We start from the raw sequence: 23,767 nt of genomic DNA on the forward strand, positions 1-23,767 counted from the left end.
ACATCCTGGAATGTAAAATCAAGTGGGCCTTAGGCAGCATCACTACAAAAAACGTTAGTGGAGGTGCTGGAATTCTAGATGAGCTATTTAAAGTCCTCAAAGATGATGCTGTGAAAGTGCTGCACTCAATATGCCAGCAAATTTGGAAAACACAGCAGTGGCCACAAGGACTGAAAAAGGTCAGTTTTCATTCCAATCCTAAAGAAAGGCAGTGCCAAAGAATGTTCAAACTACTGCAAAATTACATTCATCTTACATGCTAGCAAAGAAATGCATAAAATACTCCAAGCCAGGGTTCAACAGCACATGAACCATGAAATTCCAGATGTTCAAGCTGAAACGTCTAAGGAACATCTTTCCTTAGAAAAGGCAGAGAAATCAGAGATCAAATTGCCAATATCTGTTAGATCATAGAAAAAGCAAGAGAGTTCCAGAAAAACATCTACTTCTTTATTGATTATGCCAATGCCTTTGACTGTGTAGATCACAACAAACTGTGGAAAATTCTTGAAGAGATGGTAATACCATACCACCTTACCTGCCTCATGAGAAATCTGTATGCAGGTCAAAAAGCAACAGTTAGGACATGGAACAACAGACTGGTTACAAATTGGGAAAGGAGTATGTCAAGGCTGTATGTTGTCACCCTGCCTATTTAACTTATATGCAGAGTACATCATGAGAAATGGTGGAATGGATGAAGCACAAGTTGGAATCAAGACTGCAGGGAGAAATATCAATAACCTCAGATACGCAGATGACACCAACCTTATGGCAGAAAGCAAAGAGGAACAAAAGAGCCTCTTAATGAAAGTGAAAGAGGAAAGTGAAAAAGCTGACTTAAAACCCAACATTCAAAAAACTAAGATCATAGCCTCTAGTCCCATCACTTCATGGCAAATAGATGGGGAAACAGTGAGAGACTTTATTTTTGGGGGCTCCAAAATCACTGCAGATGGTGACTGTGGCCATGAAATTAAAAGACACTTGCTCCTTGGAAGAAAAGCTATGACTGACCTAGACAGCATATTAAAAATCAGAGACATTACTTTGCTGACAAATATCTGTCTAGTCAAAACTAGTTTTTCCAGTAGTCATGTATGGATGTGAGAATTGGACTATAAAGAAAGCAGGGTGCTGAAGAATTGATGCTTTTGAACTGTGATGTTGAAGAAAACTCTTGAGAGTCCCTTGGACTGCAAGGAAATCAAACCAGTTAATCCTAAAGGAAATAAGTCCTGAATATTCATTGGAAAGACTGATGCTGAAGCTGTAACTCCAATAGTTTGGCCACCTGATGTGAAGAACTGACTCATATGAAAAGACCCTGATGCTGGGAAAGAGTGAAAGCAGAAGGAGAAGGTGATGACAGAAGGTGAGATGGTTGGATGGCTTGCCAACTCGATAGACATGATTGAGTAAGCTCCAAGAGTTAGTGATGGATAGGAAAGCTTGGCATGCTGGGGTCCTTGGGGTCGCAAAGAGTTAAACACAAATGAGTGACTGAACTGATTGATATGTATAATTAGTATAACAAGGAACTAGGGACTAGTCCAGAGTTTTTAATATATGTTTTTATGGCATATCTTTTTCTATCCTTTGATTTTCGGTAGCCTTGTATATATGCGTCCACTTTGCCTTAACCTCTTTGATGCCCTCAAACAGAAGAGTTTATTTTGTCCATATTTTCTAATTTTTCTCAGCGGGTTGGTTGGCATAAATAAAAAGGAATCGGAAACAACTTTTCGGAAAGCAACAGTCTAACTTTGTGGCTTTTCATAATATATACTTTCCTACTACTTTCTGCTGTAGTAAAACAAGAAATGCCAGAGACTGATCTGAGAAGAGGTCCCTTGCACCTAAAAACCCATCTGCAAATTAATGCACAAAATAGATGGACCTTCGTGAGCTGCATTTTTCTTTATCTTCTCATTATACTCACCTTGAACTGAAGAAATTTCAGCAAGTCAACAGGCTTTAAATGAAGATTTTTAAAGTTATTATATCCAATGCTTAGAACAGTACCTGACAAATAATAATTGCTATATAAGTATTAGTTATTATTATTAAATATTCCCACATATAACCAGTTTTAGAACTTATTTCTTATAGAGGAATTACAATTAACAATGACCCAATACCTGTGTTAATGAATACTGCTACAGGATTCCTTGGTATGTTTAATCATCATGAAATATTTATTAGAAACTCACTATGTAAAAATGATTATGTTGGAAAATCAATATAAAAAATGTAGGATAATGCTTTACCTCAAGAGAATTAAACTCAAATTCAGATACAACATATGTGTAAAAATAAACATTACTTATTTAAATATCTCAATATTCCACTAAAATTTGAGGCAAAGAATTCTCATTCATTCATGCCTCCCCCATGTAACCTAGCACATATATCTGTACATAAGAAAAGAAAAAGTGTTAGTTGCTCAGTTGTGTTCAACTCTTTTGCAACCCCATGGACTGTGGACTGTAGCCTATCAGGCTCCTCTGTCCATGGAATTCTCCAGGAAAGAATACTGGAGCATCTTTATACTGGGAAGTTATCCCCTTCTCCAGGGGATCTTCCCAACCCAGGGATCGAACATGGGTCTCCTCCTGCATTGCAGGAAGATTCTTTGTTGTCTGAGCCACCAGGAACTGTTTCTGCATATAGCCAACCCTCAAATGATTATGGAATTAAATCAAGTTTACAATGTTAAATTCTAGAAAATATTAACTATAAAGGAATAGGGTCATCTTGATGATTGATGAATGGATGAATGGAAGTATTAAATAATAAATGAATGAACTAGCTACAGCTTAAAAGAAGTGTTGTTTTGATAAGGAAAGAAGTCATGGTAGTAAATTAGAAGTGGAGAAAATATTATGATAAAAAGAATAAAGATAGAATCATACATGAAATATTTCAAGATAAATTAGTACAGGGATCACATAAAAGAGAAGGATAAGATAACAGATGAGTATGAACTAAGAAGGGTTGTGAATAGTAATGTAACAAGTTTAGACTATGTTCCCTGAATGATGGTGAGTGTTTGAAGGTTTCTGATTAGTTTAATACTTATTTTGGAATAACACAGCAACAGTGGTAAATTCTAGTTGAATAGAAAAGAGATTTGAGTTTACCAATCCATTAGTAGCTATACAAATAGTCTACATCTATATAAATAAATATGGATCTGAATTTCAGTGTTGGCACTGGAAATGTTGAAGAAAAGATAGGTTACAGCACTACTGAAGATAAAATTACAAGATCTGATGAACAAACACATATGGAAATTGTATGGAGGACAATACAACAACACAATATATCTTACCTGTTCAGAGAAATGTTTCAGTAATGTAATATGTTTAATGAGGTGGTTTTTCAGACTGGAAAATTCTGACATGCAATCAAATGGAGGGCTGCCAGGGAAAGATGACAACACATTCTATCAATCTCAGTTTCACTTAATGCAACAACTTTATACCATAGGAAAGTGAAAATTATAATCCACAATATGTACAGCTTTACATTATTTTGAAAGAGTGTCAAGTGTCAAGTGTCAGCTAAATTCAAAACATCACAAAGTTACATCAAAAAATAACAGAAGGCTTATATGGAAGATGATCAATGTGATATATCTATGGCCTCAATAAAGTGATAGGATGATAAGTGCACAATTTACAGCAGTTATTCCTATTTTCAAGTTACTATAGGTAGAAGGTAGAGTATGTAAGGTTTCAGTTTTATATTTTCTTTGGCTAGTTTACTATACAGATGGTTATATGGAAAAGGAAAAATGAAAAGTATCAAATATTAATTAACTATGTAATCCACAAGTAGATTATCTACCACTTGAAAAATAGATTGGCTGTTGGTAACTCATTTTATTTGCCACAATTGAAAAAAGATGTATTTTACTTAGGACACTATAACCAACTGAAAAGTTTTGGCTTTATTACTTTTGTCAGGTATAGCTCTTAGCCTTCTGTGGTTTGGGGAATCTGTAATCACAAGTACTAATTCGAATGAGGTGATAAAACCTACATACTTTTGTTGGACAATGATCACTATTACAATCTAAAAATGGAGAACAATTTTCAGAATGACATTTGTAAAATAAATTAACAAGCATTACAATGCTGAAACCATATTTGCCTTCACAAGGGAAACAAAATTTTATTTTTAAAAATTAGCAAGAAAAAGTAATTTATAACCCCTTCTCCAAATTCCTAGGAGATTGCAGTCCCCAGATTTTATATGAATGTGCTATTTTCTGGAGATCTATTTCTAAAACACATAAGAACATGGGCAATGATTCAAATTTCTTCTTATAAAAAGTATATAAACGTATGTGGCAAATATAGCTGCCAGATCCATAGGATAATCTCCTTTAACTATGTCCAGGGTATGAAACATGTGAGCAAAATTTCTTAGGCAGTTTTTTTCCTTCTTAATTATTTCTGGATCAAAAAAATGAGCAAATAGGCAAGAAAATACTGAGTCACTCTCCTACCATCTCACCCTACCCTATCCCTCAATTCTCAACATGAAACATGCTCAAATTATGTTTCCTTACATGTAGAATCTTGGGTAGTTACACTTTGATAAGTAGTCTTGCATTACTACATTATGCTCCTCAATAAATTTTGTCACAAATTATATTTACCTCAAAAAATAATTCACTTAAAATTTTAATGACTAATGCCAATATAAAATACAGAAGCCCTTGTAAAATGACTGAAATTTACATTTAGTAACATAAGAATTTTTAATACTCATTATTTCTATAATAAATCTTAAAATCTTTATTCTATTAGTAATAAAGTAGAACTTAAACTTAGCTATCTCATCTACATCTAAGCTTATAATGCTGGCAAAATCAACCTTTGTTACACTGTAGTTCAGTCAAATAGTTCTTTGTTGTTCAGTAGCTAAGTCATGTCTGACTCTTTGTGTCTCCATAGACTACTGCACGCCAGGCTCCTCTGTCCTCCTCTATTTCCTGGTGTTTGCTCAAATGAAAAATTCTAGTAACTCACAAAAAAGGCTAATACTTTCAGGAAAATATAACAAATGGTAATTGTTCATGGGAGGGTCATATAAGCACATTTCCCACCCACCCCCCTTTTTTTTTTTAAGATGACATCTTGATTCATCTCCTGCTGTGCAAGTGCTAAGTTGCTTCAGTCATGTCCAACTCTTAGTGACCCTATCTACGGACTGTAGCCTGTCAAGCTCCTCTGCACATGGGATTCTCCAGGCAAGAATACTGGAGTGGGTTGCCATTTTCTCCTCCAGGGGATTTTCCCAACCCAGGGATTGAATCCATGTCTCTGGCGTCTCCTGCATTGGAAGGTGTGTTCTTTACCACTAGTGGCACATATACTTCAATTCTCAAAAGTACTTATTATCTCTACCACCAAGGTGACTCATCAGACTTATTTGTTTCTAATAAAGCTGAAATAAATTTTAGGCCTGAAATCATATTTTATTACATCAAGTAAATTAACAGCTTGAACCACAAATTAAGAAAAATATATTAAAACTAATGAAGCAACATTTACATTTTAACATAATCATTCCTCTGTGTTCTTTTAGAAACACAGAGTTTAGGCTAATTTTAGGATAAGCTATAGAAATAATTTTTTCCCACTGACACAATTACCCAATTTCAGAAAGTAAAGAATGAACAATTCCTCCAATTGACACTCCAATTCCTCCAGCTAGCACAGATATTTGGTAAGGGGGACTTAATTTACTGCATAAGGAAAGCAATTAGGCTGAGCCCCAACAATTCTTAATATCCATGTAACTCTCTGATGAGTCCTTGACACAATTTTCAAGACATCTGGACTTCCCTAGGAAGTCTGGAAAATCAAAAGCAATTAAAGTTAAGAAATTTAAAAGTATTAAGTTGTTTTGTAGCAACCATGACCAGTGCAAAGCACATTATTGTTTTTTTAATGTGTTCCATTCATAATATTTTATGTATTCAAAGATAATATATGGAACGTTCAATAAGTCCTCAGCTTAGTAAAATTATCATTCAATATGAAAAACTTTTATTTAGTCCTCAAGCAAGGACTATGAACATCTGTCATGTTGTAAATTGAAGTTTAAAACCTTGAAGCAGTTGGAAAAGAAGATGCTGAGATGACCCATAAATTTGCCATATTCAAAAGCTGTTATATGAAGTCATTGGTATAATTACAGAATTTATTGAAAGAGTAATCTGACTGATTGTCTTTAGGACTACTCAATATAAAATACTGTAGGAGTAATATAACTCCCATTTAATCTTCCCTGGTTCCAGTGATGAAAGTGAAAAAAGCTCTCAAATTGGTGATGTAGTAATATTATACCAAAGAGTGCTTCTTAATACTAATACCATGATGTGAATTTTGTAATGAGACTACTTCAATCAAATGAAAATTTAATACTGTGAGTTATCAATCACCAATGAAGCAGATTATATCCACTATGGGGGTCTTTATGTTGCCACTACCTAGTCCTATAGTTATCTTTGCCATCTGCCAATTATCCTTTTCCCTATTTTCCTTAAGTTGAATTTATTCAGGATTCCATTATGTCCTTTGTCTTAGCTTGTTATAAGATAGATGTTTGTAAGGAGCTCAAAAGAGAGGAAACTGAGGAACTGATGAAAGTCCTAATTTTTTTCTAATATTCAATTTGGAATTTTTTGAACAAGTGTGTCAATCATTTCCTCCCCTCTTTATATGAACAAAATGGGGTTGTCAATCAACTATGAATTGCAATGAAAAGAAATGATAATAAAAGAGCAAATAACAAAGAGGAAAGAAAAAAGTATCATGACTTCTCCCTCTTTTACTTCTCTGTTGATCATAAAAACATACTTCCCTCTCTTACTATCTAACTTCTCCATCTTTGGGATGTAACACTTTCCAATAGAAGAAGTAAATGGCCTAGATTAAAATAAATAAATAAATACATAAATATATATATATATATAATGTTTCATTTGTGTGTAGAATATAGAGTTGACTAAAGTCTTTGATTAAAAATAATTAGAAAATGGAAATATTAATATACTACCTACAGATTATTATCAAAACAAGAATAAAAATCATTAGCCTTTGACTTTCATAACTCTCTCTTAGTAATACAGAGTTTTACAACCAGAACTGACTGGTTTATAAATATTTTTACTATAATTTATATATATATATATATATACACACACATATATATATATACTTAAATATTTGCTGTTTTTTAGTTGCTAGGTAGTGATTGACTCTTTTGCAACCACATGGACTATAGCCCACCAGGCTCCTCTCTCCATGGGATTTCCCAGGTAAGAATACTGGAGTGAGTTGCCATTTCCTCCTCCAGGGCATCTTCCTGAACCAGGAGCAAACCTGTGTCTCCTGTACTGGCAGGCAAATTCTTTACCACTGAACCACAGGGGAAGCCTATACATATATATGTATATGTGTATATATATATATATGTGTATATATATATATACACACACACACATGCACACTCACATACATACATATATATATATATATATTATGCACAAACACATGCACACACACACACACACATATATATGAAAAAACTATTTTGTCCAGATGTGATAATTTAAAACTTTTTTGTAACTGTTATGCATCCCTGAAAGACTTCAGAGGAACAAGTACTCTTTCTAACGAAGCAGTAATTTGATCTATAAAGAAAGACCAAAATTAATCCTTTGTAAAACAAATACTTTTTTGGTAAAGTGATTTTTTTTCTGTTTAAAGTGAGATGATCAAATATTGTTTACTTACTGGGAATTATATAAATGTGTTCTTTACCCTATGGAAATATTAGAGCATAAATAAAAATCTTTTAATGTCTTTGAAACATACTGTGGAAATAAAATTCAATTCCTAGTTAAAATTTTTGAAGAGATAGAAAGAGGGGAAAATGCAACTATCTGAAAGCTTTAGATTACATATTAGGAATTACCTTTCAAGAATGTTTAGTATCATCTTGACCATATTAATCACTTCAACAGCAGCAGTAAGAATGTTATCAGGTGGTTGTTCGTAAGTGCCATGTAGAGAACGTGCCCTTCTTCTTTCTGATATCATGACAAGAACACGGTCAACAGCATGCTCAAGATGTTCACTTCGTCTTCTGAATCTGGTAGGCATCTCTTTGTCATTCTGAAATTAAAGTGGGAGTTTGGGGGTAAGAAATGAGACAGCACTTATCTAACACACTATAAATGTGGAATAGATTCAATAGCAACACCATTTAGTCAAAGTAATGTAAGAGGTGCAAAATCAGACACTTTTCATTATTTAAATATTGTTTCTGGTAATGCTTATATAATTCATGGCAATTGTTATCTAAAGGGCATGAAAAGAATAAGATTCATCCACAGAAATACTGAGTCATGTTATTTTCAGTCAGTTCAGTTCAGTTGCTCAGTCGTCTCCAACTCTTTGCAACCCCATGAATTGCAGCATGCCAGGCCATGTTATTTTAGAATGTGACAAAAACTACTTGCCCATAATTAGGATATATTAATTCTGGTACTGCCTTATTAGTAAGCTTACCTCATTTTCTTTTTAGAGTATAATCCACTAAGGGGAAAACTTATACTACTTTGTATTCTGGAGAGGACTGGGTATAGATCTAAGAGACAGGAAAGGGAATCCTTACATTTAATTTATCTTGGAGCCCTGTAAAATATGTGAGAGCTGGTAATTTAAACACACATGAGCTCTAAGATTATTCAGTAGTAAATACAGCACTTCAAGTAATTAGACACTTGTCTTATCTACCTATTTTCTCTGACTGAATGTGTATACATATACTCACTTTTATAAGACTTTGTCCAGAGTTTCATCAAATGGCTATCTGAAATAACAACAGAGTTGCAATAATGGCCCCATGTAGCCTCTTCTTTAAAAGAAGTTACTCTAGCTTCCTCATTAAATGGTCAGGAAATAATCCATGATTTACTAAGTAGTGAAGACATTTAATAAAAAGGATCTCTTCCCTTTTAGTCTTTGAAATTTTGAGGTATAGGAAAATTTTGTTTAATTATGAAAGAGAGAAATATATAACTATTTCTGTCCTGATTTCAATAAGATATCACATGAAAATATCATATTAATATGATTTCTATAAAACCATAAAACCAAGTGCATAGTTAATCAATAATTACTTAATTCTAATGTAAAGTCTATCATGTAATATATTCAGATGTTCAACCTTAATGTTTCACTTTAAATATGAAACAACATAAACATAGATCATCGTACAGATTTCTGATAAAGAGTTTGCTTTCGGTAGTATTCACCTTTTTCAAATAAGCTTGCTTTGCATTTGTTGATTGGCAAAATACTATGTGTATTTGGCATTTTTTTAGTTTTTTCAAAGTGTCTCAGCATACAAAGAAAAAAGTAATAGAAAATTATGGCTTCTACTTTTCTTATTTATGGTTGTCAGAATGAAAGTATCAATGCCAACATTTAAGATATAAACCTAAGCATGCTTTTACTTTAATTTCTGCTTCCCAACCTTCTTCTGCTTTCATTGATATAATTTGAATTTTGAATATAAACTATTATCATTAATATTTTAAATATTGATATTATTCAGGTATATACTTTTACGACAGTTTTACTTCCAGGAAGTTTTTCAAAGTCTATAATCATATTAATGAATATTATTTTGAAAAACTGTACTAGTTTCATAGCTCATTGTCCGTTCTTTTATACCACAACATGTCTGTTCTTGGATTATTTATCTTTGCTCAGCTGAAACACATCTTCCTGTAATTTTAAAGAATTAATGGGTTCAGGATGGTGAACACATGTACACCCATGAATGATTCATGACAATGTATGGCAAAACCACTACAATATTGTAAAGTAATTAGCCTCTAATTAAGATAAGTAAATTAAAAAGATAAAAATAAAAATGTAAGCCTTTAAGAATTAATGGGATTTATTTCCTGAATTTGTATTCTTAAGAATATTTTAATTTTCCAACTCCCATAAACGGTCTCCCAAAATAATACAGCTAACTATTAGTAGACCTCATCCTGGAAACAGAAGGCTGCTGATGCTCAGTGCTCCCTTTCTACTACATTATTAAATATATTTGGTCCCAGAGGGACAAGAAAAGATGGGAAAATTTTGATGCATGCCATTTGTCAGTGTGGTGAAATGGAAAGACTCTATGTTTGGTTTAAGATCAATCACTTAAATGTATTGATTTGTTTCTTGTTTCTTTTTAAAATGTGAAAATCTATCAGACATGTGTTTTCTTTCCTTTTTGGGTTTTAAATTCATTTCGCAGAGAGCAAACTTTTTTTTCCAATAAGCCACAGGACTGGAAAAGGTCAGTTTTCATTCCAATCCCAAAGAAAGGCAATGCCAAAGATTGCTCAAAGTACCACACAATTTCACTCATCTCACACACTAGTAAAGTAATGCTCAAAATTCTCCAAGCCAGGCTTCAGCAATATGTGAACGATGAACTTCCAGATGTTCAAGCTGGTTTTAGAAAAGGCAGAGGAACCAGAGATCAAATTGCCAACATCTGCTGGATCATCAAAAAAGCAAGAGAGTTCTAGAAAAATATCTATTTCTGCTTTATTGACTATGCCAAAGCCTTTGACTGTGTGGATCACAATAAACTATGGAAAATTCTGAAAGAGATGGGAATACTGGACTACCTGACCTGCCTCTTGAGAAATCTGTATGCAGGTCAGGAAACAACAGTTGGAACTGCACATGGAACAACAGACTGGTTCGAAACAGGAAAAGGAGTATGTCAAGTCTGTATATTGTCACCTTGCTTGTTTAACTTATATGCAGAGTATATCATGAGAAACGCTGGGCTGGAAGAAGCACAAGCTGGAATCAAGATTGCCGGGAGAAATATCAATAACCTCAGATATGCAAATGACACCACCCTTATGGCAGAAAGTGAAGAACTAAAGAGCCTCTTGATGAAAGTGAAAGAGGAGAGTGAAAAAGTTGGCTTAAAGTTTAACATTCAGAAAACTAAGATCATGCCATCCACTCCCATCTCCTCATGGCATATAGATGGGCAAACAGTTGGAACAGTGACCAACTTTATTTTGGGGGGCTCCAAAATCACTGCAGATGGTGATTTCAGCCATTAAATTAAAAGACGCTTACTCCTTGGAAGGAAAGTTAAGACCAACCTACATCCCATGGAGAGAGGAGCCTGGTGGGCTGCAGTCCATGGGGTCGCTAAGAGTTGGACATGACTGAGCGACTTCACTTTTAATTTTCGCTTTCATGCATTGAAGAAGGAAATGGGAACCCACTCCAGTATTCTTGCTTGGAGAATCTCAGGGATGGGAGAGCCTCATGGGCTGCCATCTACGGGGTCGCACAGAGTTGGGCACACTGACGCAACTTAGCAGCAGCAGCAGCAGATAGCATATTAAAAAGCAGAGACATTACTTTGTCAACAAAGGTCCGTCTAGTCAAGGCTATGGTTTTTCCAGTAGTCATGTATGGATGTGAGAGTTGGACTATAAAGAAAGCTGAGCACCAAATAATTGATGCTTTTGAACTGTGGTGTTGGAGAAGACTCTTGAGAGTCCCTTGGACTGCAAGGAGATCCAACTAGTCCATCTTAAAGAAGATCAGTCCTGGGTGTTCATTGGAAGGACTGATGTTGAAGCTGAAACTCCAATACTTTGGCCACTTGATGTGAAGAGTTGACTCATTTGAAAAGACCCTGACGCTGGAAAAGATTGAAGGCAGGAGGAGAAGGAGACAACAAAGTATGAGATGGTTGGATGGCATCACTGACTAAATGGACATCAGATTCAGTGCTGCCCATGGGATCTCAAAGAGTTAGACATGACTGAACGACTGAACAACAACAACAATACGATCTTCAGTAGTATTTTGGACTGTGGGCAGAGGCTACTTTATTGCCAAAGTTTATGTGAAAAAAATTTCAAAATTGGAGTTTTAAATTAAATCAGTACACAATATCCTTGAATAAGAGTTTGAATACCTATTTAATGTTGAATCATGCTTTGTGATCAGCATTCTAGGGATTATGATGGAAGATGAAATATATGTGAATGTATTATGATTTTCCTTTTTTTAAAAAAATCATGAAATTATTCATTTATTTTTGTATCAATTGACTATCTTCATTATTTAGAATGTTAGTTATACAAGTGCAGGTACCATGCTGTCAAGTTTATTGTAATACTGAACAGTCTGGCATATAGTTGGCCCTCAGCAAATTTGTTGAATTAAAGTCATATATTTATTAGAAGCTCGTGTATTTTGTTCCATGTTTACTTGCCAGAATTAATTTCACCCCTTTTCAGTACCATTCAAAATCAGAAAAGCATGCTTCATTGTAAAATATAAATTCATCATCTCCACATGATGTAAGTTGAATATTTCTTTGGATATTTCTTTATTATGGCAAGTCAAACCACTGTATTAGAATGGACCTATTGGTTTCAGAAGCCATTATTGATTAACTGCCTAAGGTACAATAACTTCTGGGGCATGGAGGAATTAAGACTTATATAAATGCTCAAAGTTTCAAACTTAAAATGAAAAACAATTACCTGAGCATATGCATCATATCAAACATCTGAATGGGTGACAGTTTTCACCCATTTTCATCCTACTGGTTAGCACAATGTCAGTATAGCTATATGTTATTCTATTTGTGATATTTTGAAATTGTCCATCTAGCCCAACATTCTGTAGTTTTTTCACAGTTTCAATTTTATATCTTAATTTTCACACATAGTATAGTATATATTAAAAGACATAAACATATCAATCACATATATAAGTGTATATGTATGTTATGCATATATATGTGTATATATACATACACACATATATACATGTATTCAGTTTTGTGAATAGAATTTAGTTTGCTGACACTAGCTGCACTTATAGAAAAGTGTACATGAATTGCTGAAATGCCTATACTATAAATTTCAGCTTGTTATATCTGTGAAAAAATCAAATCATTAATTATATAGACATCATGAGGCAAAGGAAAATGAACTCCAGCCTTCTTATTTATGATGGAAACTGTTAAAGACTAACTACACCATAGTAAGCCTCTAACCTGTTGTTCTCTATCAAATATTATTCAGTTCTCATATTTCTGGCAACAGACACTACTATTTCAACACTTTGAAAAAAAATTCTGTCAACAGCCTAACTCCTGGAGTTGCTCAAGTCCATCCCTTCACTATTCACACCTGCTTCCAAAGCAGTCATCAGTAAAACAAGCAAACAGTGAGATATTTTAAAATACACTGTAGTATGGAACTTCACAAGTGAACTTTAAAAACTTTAGCACCGTTTTTAAAATACAAATTCTTTTTTGAAACTCATTATACAGTAGCCCCTATATTTACATTCTGTCAATAAAGAATATAAATTCTGTCAATAGTGCATTTATGACTAAATGCCATTTAAGTCACTCTGAGTATGATCGTTAACAGTTTTCTCAGTTATTCAGACTCACTCTAACTAAATTATAGTAAATTTCCATGTTATAATCACTCTCTCACAGTACTTTACCAAAATAAGTATAGTTCCCCATATTATCTACACAAAATCTAATCTTTGTAAACCTCCTTTGATCATTTTATTCTTTCCTTTCAATAGAGAACAAACCCCACCTTTTCCCCAAAGTATCTTAATTAAATTATACCTTAGCAACAACTTTAGCCTCTCAGAAGTCAATGTCAGGTTGTTGTTGTTGTTGTTGTTGTTTTTTACAATGGCAGGACATTAGCTTTATAAATGCTAGACTCAGAGACATTCTGGTTCTCCTTTATGATTGGAAAACTCACTCTTTTACCTAGGTCTCTACCTCTTCCTGCAGTTATTTTAAGTGCAGAGCTTTCACCTGCTAATATCATCTATCCAGTAGTGTTATTATCCTTATAGTTTACTCATAAAGAAAGCATTTTTATGTCTAATTGAAGGGATTTGCTATATACAGTGTACATAACAAATTTTACATTTCTCAAATATCACTCTGAGGCTATTTATGTTGAACAGACATTCTTATCATGCACTCATACTTCTCTACCCCCAACAGCTTTACTGAGAAATAATTAACATGTAACATTGTGTAATTCTAAAATGTATAATGTGATTATTTGATGCATGTGTATATTCTGAAATAATTACCATCCTAAAGTTATTTAACACATTTATAACCTCATATAATTTTTGTGTCCTCTGAACATTTTTTAGACTTGCTTTCTTTTAAATCTGAGCTTATTTTGAGATAAAATTACTATTAATATATCATACAATTCACCTATTTAAATTATAAGATGCAATGGTTTTTAGTATCTTCAGAGTTATGCAACCATTGCCAGTAATTACAGAACATTTTCATCATCTCCCATACCCATTAACATGCGTGCATACACGCTAAGTTGCTTCAGTCATGTCCAACTTTTTGTGACCCTATGGACTGTAGCCCTCCAGGCCCCTCTGTCCATGAGATTCTCCAGGCAGGAATACTGGAGTGGGTTGACATGCCCTCCTCCAGGGAATCTTCCCTAACCAGGGATCAAACCTGTATCTCCTGCAATTCTTGCATTGCAGGTGGACTCTTTACCACTGAGCCACCAGGGAAGCCCATACCCATTAACTGCTGCTGCTGCTAAGTCGCTTCAGTCATGTCCGACTCTGTGTGAACCCAGAGACAGCAGCCCACCAGGCTTCCCCGTCCCTGGGATTCTCCAGGCAAGAACACTGGAGTGGGTTGCCATTTCCTTCTACAATGCATGAAAGTGAAAAGTGAAGTCGCTCAGTAGTTCCCGACTCTTAGCGACCCCATGGACTGCAGCCTACCAGGCTCCTCTGACAATGGATTTTCCAGGCAACAGTACTGAAGTGGGGTGCCATTGCCTTCTCCGATACCCATTAACAGCTACTCTCAACTTCTCCCACCATCTCCCACCTCAGCTTACTCTACTCCCAACAAGAAGCAAAAACCTACTTTCTGTCTCTATGGGTTTGCCTATTTTGGACATTTTATATAAATTGGATCATATAATATATGATCCTTTGCACTCATCTTCTTTCACTTAGCATAAGATTAACCACACTGTAGCATGTATCTGTATCTAATTTACTTTTACTGATGAATGGTATTTCATTGTATGGATATACAGAGTTTTATTTATATATCAAGCAATAGACATTTGGGCTGTTTCCACATTTTGGATATTATGGATAATGTTGCTATAAACATTTATGTATAGGTTTTTGGAAGGACATAAGTTTTCATTTCACTACTCATACATCTTGAATTTTCCACATTTCTTTGCTTTACTGCCTTTCTCTATCTCTCTGTCTCTTTCTCAACTGCAATTACTTTGGGCCTATCTTTGGTGAGAAAGCCACATCTTTAGTTCATTCACCCTATTGTGTAACTTGTAAAGATACAGCAGGTGTCACCTTAGCCGATATAGATTTTTTGCCACTTTACTTTTTTAATTGAAGGATAATTGTTTTACAGAATTTTCTGGTTTTCTGTCATACATCAACAAGAATCAGTCATAAGTACATTCAAGTCCCCTCCCTCATGAAACTCTGTCACTTCTCCCTCCCATGCCACCCTTTTAGATTGTCACAGAGCCCCTGTTTGAGTTCCCTGAGTCATACAGCAAATTCCTATAGGCTAGCTATTTTACATATGGTATTGTAAATTTTAATGTTACTCTTTCCATACATTTCACACTGTCCCTCCTCCCCTCCCACCATGTCCATAGGTCAGTGCTCAATGCCTGTTTCTCCATTTCTGCCCTGAAAATTAATTCATCAGTACCGTCATTCTAGATTCCATATATATGCATCAGTGTATTATACATATATGTATTATATATATATATAATGTGTATATACAAATATATATGTATATGTATACATATAATATACATTCAATATATACACACACTATATGTTTATGTGTATATGTATATAGGCTCTAGGTTTATGCACCTCATAAAAACTGACTCAAATGTGTCCCTTTTTATGGCTGAATATTCCACTATATGTATGTACCACAGCTTCTTTATCCATTCATTTTTCACTGGACATCTAGGTTGCTTCCATGTTCCAGCTATTGTAAATAGATTTGCAATGTGTCTTTTTTTAATTTTGTCTTCTTTAGGGTACATGCCTAGGAGTGGGATTGCTGGGTCATATGGTGGTTTTATTCCTAGCTTTTTAAGGAATCACATACCATCCTCCATAGTTGCTGTAACAATTTACATTCCCATCAACAATGAAAGTGGGTTGCCTTTTCTCCACATCCTCTCCAACCTTTACTGTTTGTGGACTTTTTGATGATGGCCATTATGACTGGTGTGAGGTGGCATCTCATTGTAGCTTTGATTTGCATTTCTCTAATAATGAGTGACGTTGAGCATCTTTTCATGTGTTCGTTAGCCATCTGTATGTCTTCTTTGGAGAAATGTATGTTTAGCTCTTTTACCCACTTTTTTATTGGATTGTTTGTTTTTCCGGTATTGAGCTGTATGAGCTAATTGTGTATTTTGTAAATTAATTCTTTGACAGTTTTTCTTTGCTATTATTTTCTTACATTCTGAGGGTTGTTTTTTCACCTTGTTTGTAGCTTCCTTTGCTGTGCAAAAGCTTTTAAGTTTAATTAGGTCCCACTTGTTCATTTATTTACTTTTATTTCTATTACTCTGGGAAGTGGGTCATAGAAGATTTTGCTTTATGTCATCGAGTGTTCTGCCTATGTTTTCCTCTAAGAGTTTTATGGGTTATGGTATTACATTAAGGTCTTTAATCCCTTTTGAGTTGTTTTTGTGTATGGTGTCAAGAAGTGTTCTAATTTCCTTCTTTGGCATATAGCTGTCCAGTTTACCCATCACTGCATATCAAAGAGGCTATCTTTTCCCCATTTTATATTCTTGTCTCCTTTGTAAAACATAAGGTACCCATACGTGTTTGGGCTTATCTCTGCCTCTCTATCTTGTCCCACTGGTCTATATTTCTCTTTTTGTGCCAGTACCATACTGTTTTGGTGACTGTAGCTTTGTAATATAGTCTGAAGTCAAGAAGATTAATTCCTCAAGCTCCATTCTTCTTTCTCAAGACTGCTTTGGCTATTTAGGGTCTTTTGTTTCCATATGAATTGTGAAATGTTTTGTTCTAGTTCTGTGAAGAATGCCATTGTTATTTTGATAGGGATCACACTGAATCTGTAGATTGCATTTGGTAGTATAGTCATTTTCACAATATCAATTCTTCCTACCCAGGAGTATGAAATATCTCCCCATCTATTTATGTCAACTTTGATTTTTTTTCATCAGTGTCTTATACTCTTCTGCTTATACTTATTTTGGCTCCTTAGGTAAGTTTATTCCTAGATATTTTATTTCTTTGTTGCAATGGTGAGTGAGATTGATTCCTTAATTTCTCTTTCTAATTTTTCATCATTAGTATATAGCAATGCAAGTGATGTCCGTGTATTGACCTTGTATCCCACGACACTGCTGAATTCACAGACTAACTCTAGTAATTTTTCTGATAGTTTCTTTGGGTTTTCTATGTATAGTATCATGTCATCTGCAAAAAGTGAGAGAGCTTTACTTCTTTTCTGACATTGATTCTTTTATTTCTTTTTCTTCACTAACTGTCATAACTAGGACTTCCAAAACTATGTTGAATAACAGCAGTGAGAGTGGGCACTCTTGTTTTGTTCCATATCTTAGAGGGAATGCTTTTACTTTTTCACCATTGAGAATAACAATTTCTATGGGTTTGTCATATAAGCCCATATAGATTTTAACAGTATGCTACAATGGTTGTAAGTTCTTTTAGAAACTCTCAACTGCAAAACAGCTTGGTTAAATATAGCCACCATGATGTTTATTAGGTCCCCAAATTTATTCAGTTTTGTACTAACTGATCAAAATCTACTCCTTTCCTGCACCTCAAAGATCCTGGTAACTACCATTCTACCCTGTAAGTTTTATCCATTTTTTAAGATTCATCACATAAGATTCCACAGTATTTATCTTTCTATGTCTGACTTATTTTCACCTAGCATAATGTCCTCAAGTTCCACCCAAGTTCTTCCAAATACCAAGATTTTCTCCTTTTATTTGGGTGAATAATATTAGTCTGTATGTATGTGTGTGTGTGTGATGTTTTCATTATCCATTCATCTACCAGTGGACCTTTAGGTTGTTTACATGACTTGAGTAGTGTAAATAATGCTGAAATAAACATGGGGGTGCAGATATACCTTTGCAATAGTGAGTTTATTTTCTTTGGATATATACCCAGAAGTGGGATTGCTGGATCATATGGTAGTTTTATGTTTAGGTTTTTGAAGAGTTACCATATTGTTTTCCATAGGGGCTATACCAATTTATATTCACGTTAACAGTGTACAAAGGATTTCCTTTTCTTTACACCCTTGCCAACACTTGTTATTTCTTTTCTATTTGATAATGGCCATTCTAACACATGTGTAGTGATGTCTAACTGAGGATTCAAATTGTTTTGAGTTGATAATTTGATAATCCATTGAGTTGAGTTGATAATCAGTGATGTTGACAATCTTTTCATGTACCTATTGGCCATTCACATGTCTTCTTTAGAAAAGTAACTGTGAGGTCTTCTGCCTACTTTTTAGTTAGGTTCTTTGTTTTTCTGAAATTGACTTGTCTGAGTTCCTCAAATATTTTAGATATTAACCTCTTAAAGAGATGGCAAGAATACACAGAAGAACTGTACAAAAAGATCTTCACAACCCAGATAATCATGATGGTGTGATCACTCACCTAGAGCCAGACATCCTGGAATGTGAAGTCAAATGGGCCTTAGAAAGCATCAGTACGAACAAAGCTAGTGGAGGTGATGGAATTCCAGTTGAGCTATTTCAAATCCTGAAAGATGATGCTGTGAAAGTGCTGCACTCAATATGCCAGAAAATTTGGAAAACTCAGCAGTGGCCACAGGATTGGAAAAGGTCAGTTTTCATTCCAATCCCAAAGAAAGGCAATGCCAAAGAATGCTCAAACTACCGTACAGTTACACTCATCTCACACACTAGTAAAGTAATGCTCAAAATTCTCCAAGCCAGGCTTCAGCAATATGTGAACGATGAACTTCCTGATGTTCAAGCTGGTTTTAGAAAAGGCAGAGGAACCAGAGATCAAATTGCCAACACTGGTTGGATCATGGAAAAAGCAAGAGAGTTCCAGAAAAACATCTATTTCTGCTTTATTTACTATGCCAAAGCCTTTGACTGTGTGGATCACAAGAAACTGTGGAAAATTCTGAAAGAGATGGGAATACCAGACCACCTGATCTGCCTCTTGAGAAATTTGTATGCAGGTCAGGAAGCAACAGTTAGAACTGGACATGGAACAACAGACTGGTTCCAAATAGGAAAAGGAGTTTGTCAAGGCCGTATATTGTCACCATGTTTATTTAACTTATATGCAGACTACATCATGAGAAACACTGGACTGGAAGAAACACAAGCTGGAATCAAGATTGCCAGGAGAAATATCAATAACCTCAGATATGCAGATGACACCACCCTTATGGCAGAAAGTGAAGAGGAACTCAAAAGCCTCTTGATGAAGGTGTAAGTGGAGAGTGAAAAAGTTGGCTTAAAGTTCAACATTCAGAAAACGAAGATCATGGCATCCGGTCCCATCACTTCATGGGAAATAGATGGGGAAATAGTGGAAACAGTGTCAGACTTTATTTTTCTGGGCTCCAAAATCACTACAGATGGTGACTGCAGCCATGCAATTAAAAGACGCTTACTCCTTGGAAGAAAAGTTTTGACCAACCTAGATAGCATATTCAAAAGCAGAGACATTACTTTGCCAACAAAGGTTCATCTAGTCAAGGCCATGGTTTTTCTTGTGGTCATGTATGGATGTGAGAGTTGGACTGTGAAGAAGGCTGAGTGCCAAAGAATTGATGCTTTTGAACTGTGGTGTTGGAGAAGACTCTTGAGAGTCCCTTGGACTGCAAGGAGATCCAACTAGTCCATTCTGAAGGAGATCAGCCCTGGATTTCTTTGGAAGGAATGATGCTAAAGCTGAAACTCCAGTACTTTGGCCACCTCATACGAAGAGTTGACTCATGGGCAAAGACCCTGATGCTGGGAGGGATTGGGGGCAGGAGGAGAAGGGGACGACAGAGGATGAGATGGCTGGATGGCATCACTGACTCGATAGACGTGAGTCTCAGTGAACTCCAGGAGTTGGTGATGGACAGGGAGGCCTGGCGTGCTGCAATTCATGGGGTCACAAATAGTCGGACATGACTGAGCCACTGATCTGATCTGAACCTCTTACCTGATATTGGGTTGTAAATATTTCTCCCTTTCTGGACAGTACCTTCTCATTTTGTTGATTTGTTGTGCAAAAGCTTTCTAGTTTGATGTAGTTGTACTTGTTTACTTTTGCTTTTGTTGCCTGTGCTTTTGGTGTAATATCAAAAACTTATTGCCAAGACCAGTGTCAAAGAGTATTTTCCCTATATTTTCTTCTAAGTCTTAAATTTCAGTCTTTTTTTTTTTCAGTTGAAATTTTCTTTTAATTAAAGACCCAAGGGACAGTAAGCTCCTGTGTGTTACAGTATATAACATATGGCTCTTATACAGAGTAAAACAGACACCAGGGAGTCGAGTGTTTATACCAGCGCTAGACTCTTCCTGTAGAAGGCAAAAAGTGAGGCCGTCTGTGAGAGAACTTCAGTCACTTTATTTATTTCAGATCTCTCTAGGATGTGTTCAGAACTGTAGCAGTGCAGGTGGTTTAAGGGAAATAACCTCACTTGTAATTACATGATTACAACACTAATCATCTAAGTCACCCCAAGAATATTAAAACGCTTGAATCCTGGCTCCACAGTGGGAACAAGTTTCTGATTTTCAAAGGAAAATACTGTCTCAGAAGTTTTGGTGTCTGCTAAAATAAAAACACAAACTACTTGAAAACAACACTTCTTGGTGGAAGAGCACTCATTGCACAGAAGGTGGAGCATCAGTCTTCCAACCAATCCTGACATTCCATGGACTTGGGCATACTGGGCCCCATGTATATAAATCAAGATGGGTTGATGCTCCTTTCTCAACATCATGGGTTTGTCTTTTTTGTAGTAAGTAATTTACTTTTATCATTCAAAACCCATGTTCTTCATATGTAATAGGATATACGATATTGAGGATATTATAGTATAGTGGTAGTTGAAAATTATTGCCGTCATTATTTATGTGCTTAATTTAAGATATATTAGGTAGCTATTCCAAAACGATGCCTTACAGATGTGCTTGGGAGGAGACTACAGGGGAGAGAGTGGCAGCCGTCCCGGATTTCAGAGAGTTCCACATCCTTCAGATCAGTTACTGAAAACATCATGAAACGTATTTTGAAAACTCATTATCTGCCCTACTTTATCTTACTTACTTTTTTGTATGTGTTTGAAGACAGAAGTTAATTGGTGAGTTTTGAGGCTCTATTTAAAAGTTTAGTAGGACTGACGTTTTTATGAAGTCTGTATAAGGAGCATATGATGAGAAGTACTGTGCTCAAATTTTACATGAAATATTTTACTGCTACTTTCCTTTGCAAATTCTGTATTTCCACCAAATGATTAAGTCTACCAAAGAACTTACTGCATGTAAAGATATATTACAATCTCCATGCCAGTAAAGGGAATCCTAAATTTTAGTCTTTAATCCATTTCAAGTTTTGTGAATAGTATAAGATAGAGGCTCAAATTGATTCTTTATATTTGAATATCCAGTTTACCATAACCATTTTTTGAACAGACTACCTTTCCCCCATTGAGTATTCTTGAAAAACTGAGGAAGTAGTGGTCTCAATTCACTCTTCCTTTCCACGCAAGTGGAACTCTTTCTAGCTATGGAGTTCCTTCTTGGTGCTGAGCAATGTCAGGTTGGCAATCAGATGATATACACAAAATTAAGTTATTATCTTTCCTTTTTTATGTGATTGTTCTAAAAATTTTCGTTCTACTGTACTGCTGCCAAAGTTTCATAATTGGACTCCAGAACTCTCCCAGACAGGTTTTTTTCTTAGTGGGTGTGTCTAATTGTAAGTCTTTGTGGAGGGATGGATGCTGGGATCTCCTATTCAACCAACTTGGTGGCATCACTCCCTTAGGGAAGATCATTAAAAACCATAGTAATGGTGTACATAAAGACTAAATGAGAAATGGCTAGGTCCTTCTGAACAATACTAACTTCATAAATAATGAGATGATATTTGACACAGATCAGCCTTTCAGGCCAAATACTGATTTTGTTATTGTATTTACTTATTTAGTCCCCCTAAATTCTATAGTTGTGCTGTGTATATTCATCGCTCAATTGTGTCTGACTCTGTGAACCCATCGACTATAGCCCCCTAGGCTCCTCTGTCCATAGGATTCTCCAGGAAAGAATACTAGAGTGGGTTGCCATTCTGTTCTCTAGGGGATTTTCCTGACCCAGAGATGGAACCCAGGTCTCTGGAGTTGGAGACAGATTCTTTACCATCTGAGCCACCAAGGAAGTCCTACAGTTGTGATTAGTGATGCTATTTCCACAAATATAATACAGACAGAAATATATGCATGAATAGTCAAATGGATTTAAAATAAAATGCTTAAAATCAATTAACAGGACTTTAGAATAACACACTCCACTGTATTAAGCATATTTTCAATAATTTATCATCCATGTTATAAATTTACATGTGTCATACTAAGATTCCATATTGTTCAGAGAAAATGATAAAACTAATTACAAAATGTGTGTGACAACTGTATCTCCAAGATATACCATGAACTAAATAAAAACAGAAGACAGAAGGCATTCAAAACTACCATGCCATAGGACTGAACTGCCAGGTCCTAGCTGATTTCAGGTACAATGCACATTTCTATTTTCAAACAGAGAATAAAAAATCAACTATTCATTTAATAATAAGAGTATGTGATTGAAAAGGCATGCTGACAAAGCCACTTCTTTATGGAAATGGGAAAGGTAAAATAGTATTTTTTTTAATCCACATAGGAAATAAACTACATCAAGCAATGATCTCTGCTAATAAGACCTCAAAGATTTCAATAATCTTTTTCATAACGTGCATTTAATGAACAGAAGGTAAAGGAATAACAATGCTGATGAAGTTGAGTCACATCACACTGAATTAAGGTAAAGAGAACAAACTTCATATATTAAAAGTAAAAGTTGAGCCTTACTATTTTTCAAGTCAACTCATGATGGAGTGATTTGGAAGTTATTTGAGGATAGACATTTTCATATAATCACAGCTGGCTTTCAATAATGTCTCAGGGACACACATATTATGGTGTGGATCTTATGATTTCAGGTAATTTATGATTACTTACAACTGAGTGATAAGTATTCAAATTGTGGGTTTGCTAGCATGTGTTAAGGGACATGAACTGCTTGCTGTCTACTGACTCCCTCTTGAGGTATAATATATGGATAACTGACTTTAGAAGCTGTATGAATCCATATATCTATTCCAAAGTATACTTTCTTGACAGGAAACTCATGGAAAGGCTCCATTCCTTTTAATAGGTGCCACCTTCTTTTATCTAACCTAGAAGTATTGGGATGGGGGGTGTGCCGTATAGATGAATGGGGATAGATATAGGAAATGAGGGCACGAAAATCATTA

The 23,767-nt window shown here is 35.2% G+C and overlaps 1 protein-coding gene across 3 annotated transcripts in view; it reads right to left on the reverse strand.

Annotated features, from left to right (window-relative positions):
• Positions 1-23,767, reverse strand: part of LOC133243097 (uncharacterized) — a 440,860-nt gene that overhangs the window by 326,962 nt on the left and 90,131 nt on the right. For 2 of the 3 annotated variants that reach the window (XM_061409569.1, XM_061409568.1), the window contains exons 7-8: positions 7,999-8,198; positions 3,335-3,422 (exon numbers count right to left, since the gene is read on the reverse strand). In XM_061409569.1, the coding sequence (XP_061265553.1) occupies positions 3,335-3,422; positions 7,999-8,198 (288 nt within the window). Of the gene's footprint in view, positions 1-3,334; positions 3,423-7,998; positions 8,199-8,859; positions 8,899-23,767 lie in introns of all 3 variants that reach the window. The other variant, XM_061409570.1, reaches the window with a different exon arrangement.

Source organism: Bos javanicus, chromosome X, assembly GCF_032452875.1.
Source record: "Bos javanicus breed banteng chromosome X, ARS-OSU_banteng_1.0, whole genome shotgun sequence".
Lineage (NCBI taxonomy): Eukaryota > Metazoa > Chordata > Mammalia > Artiodactyla > Bovidae > Bos > Bos javanicus.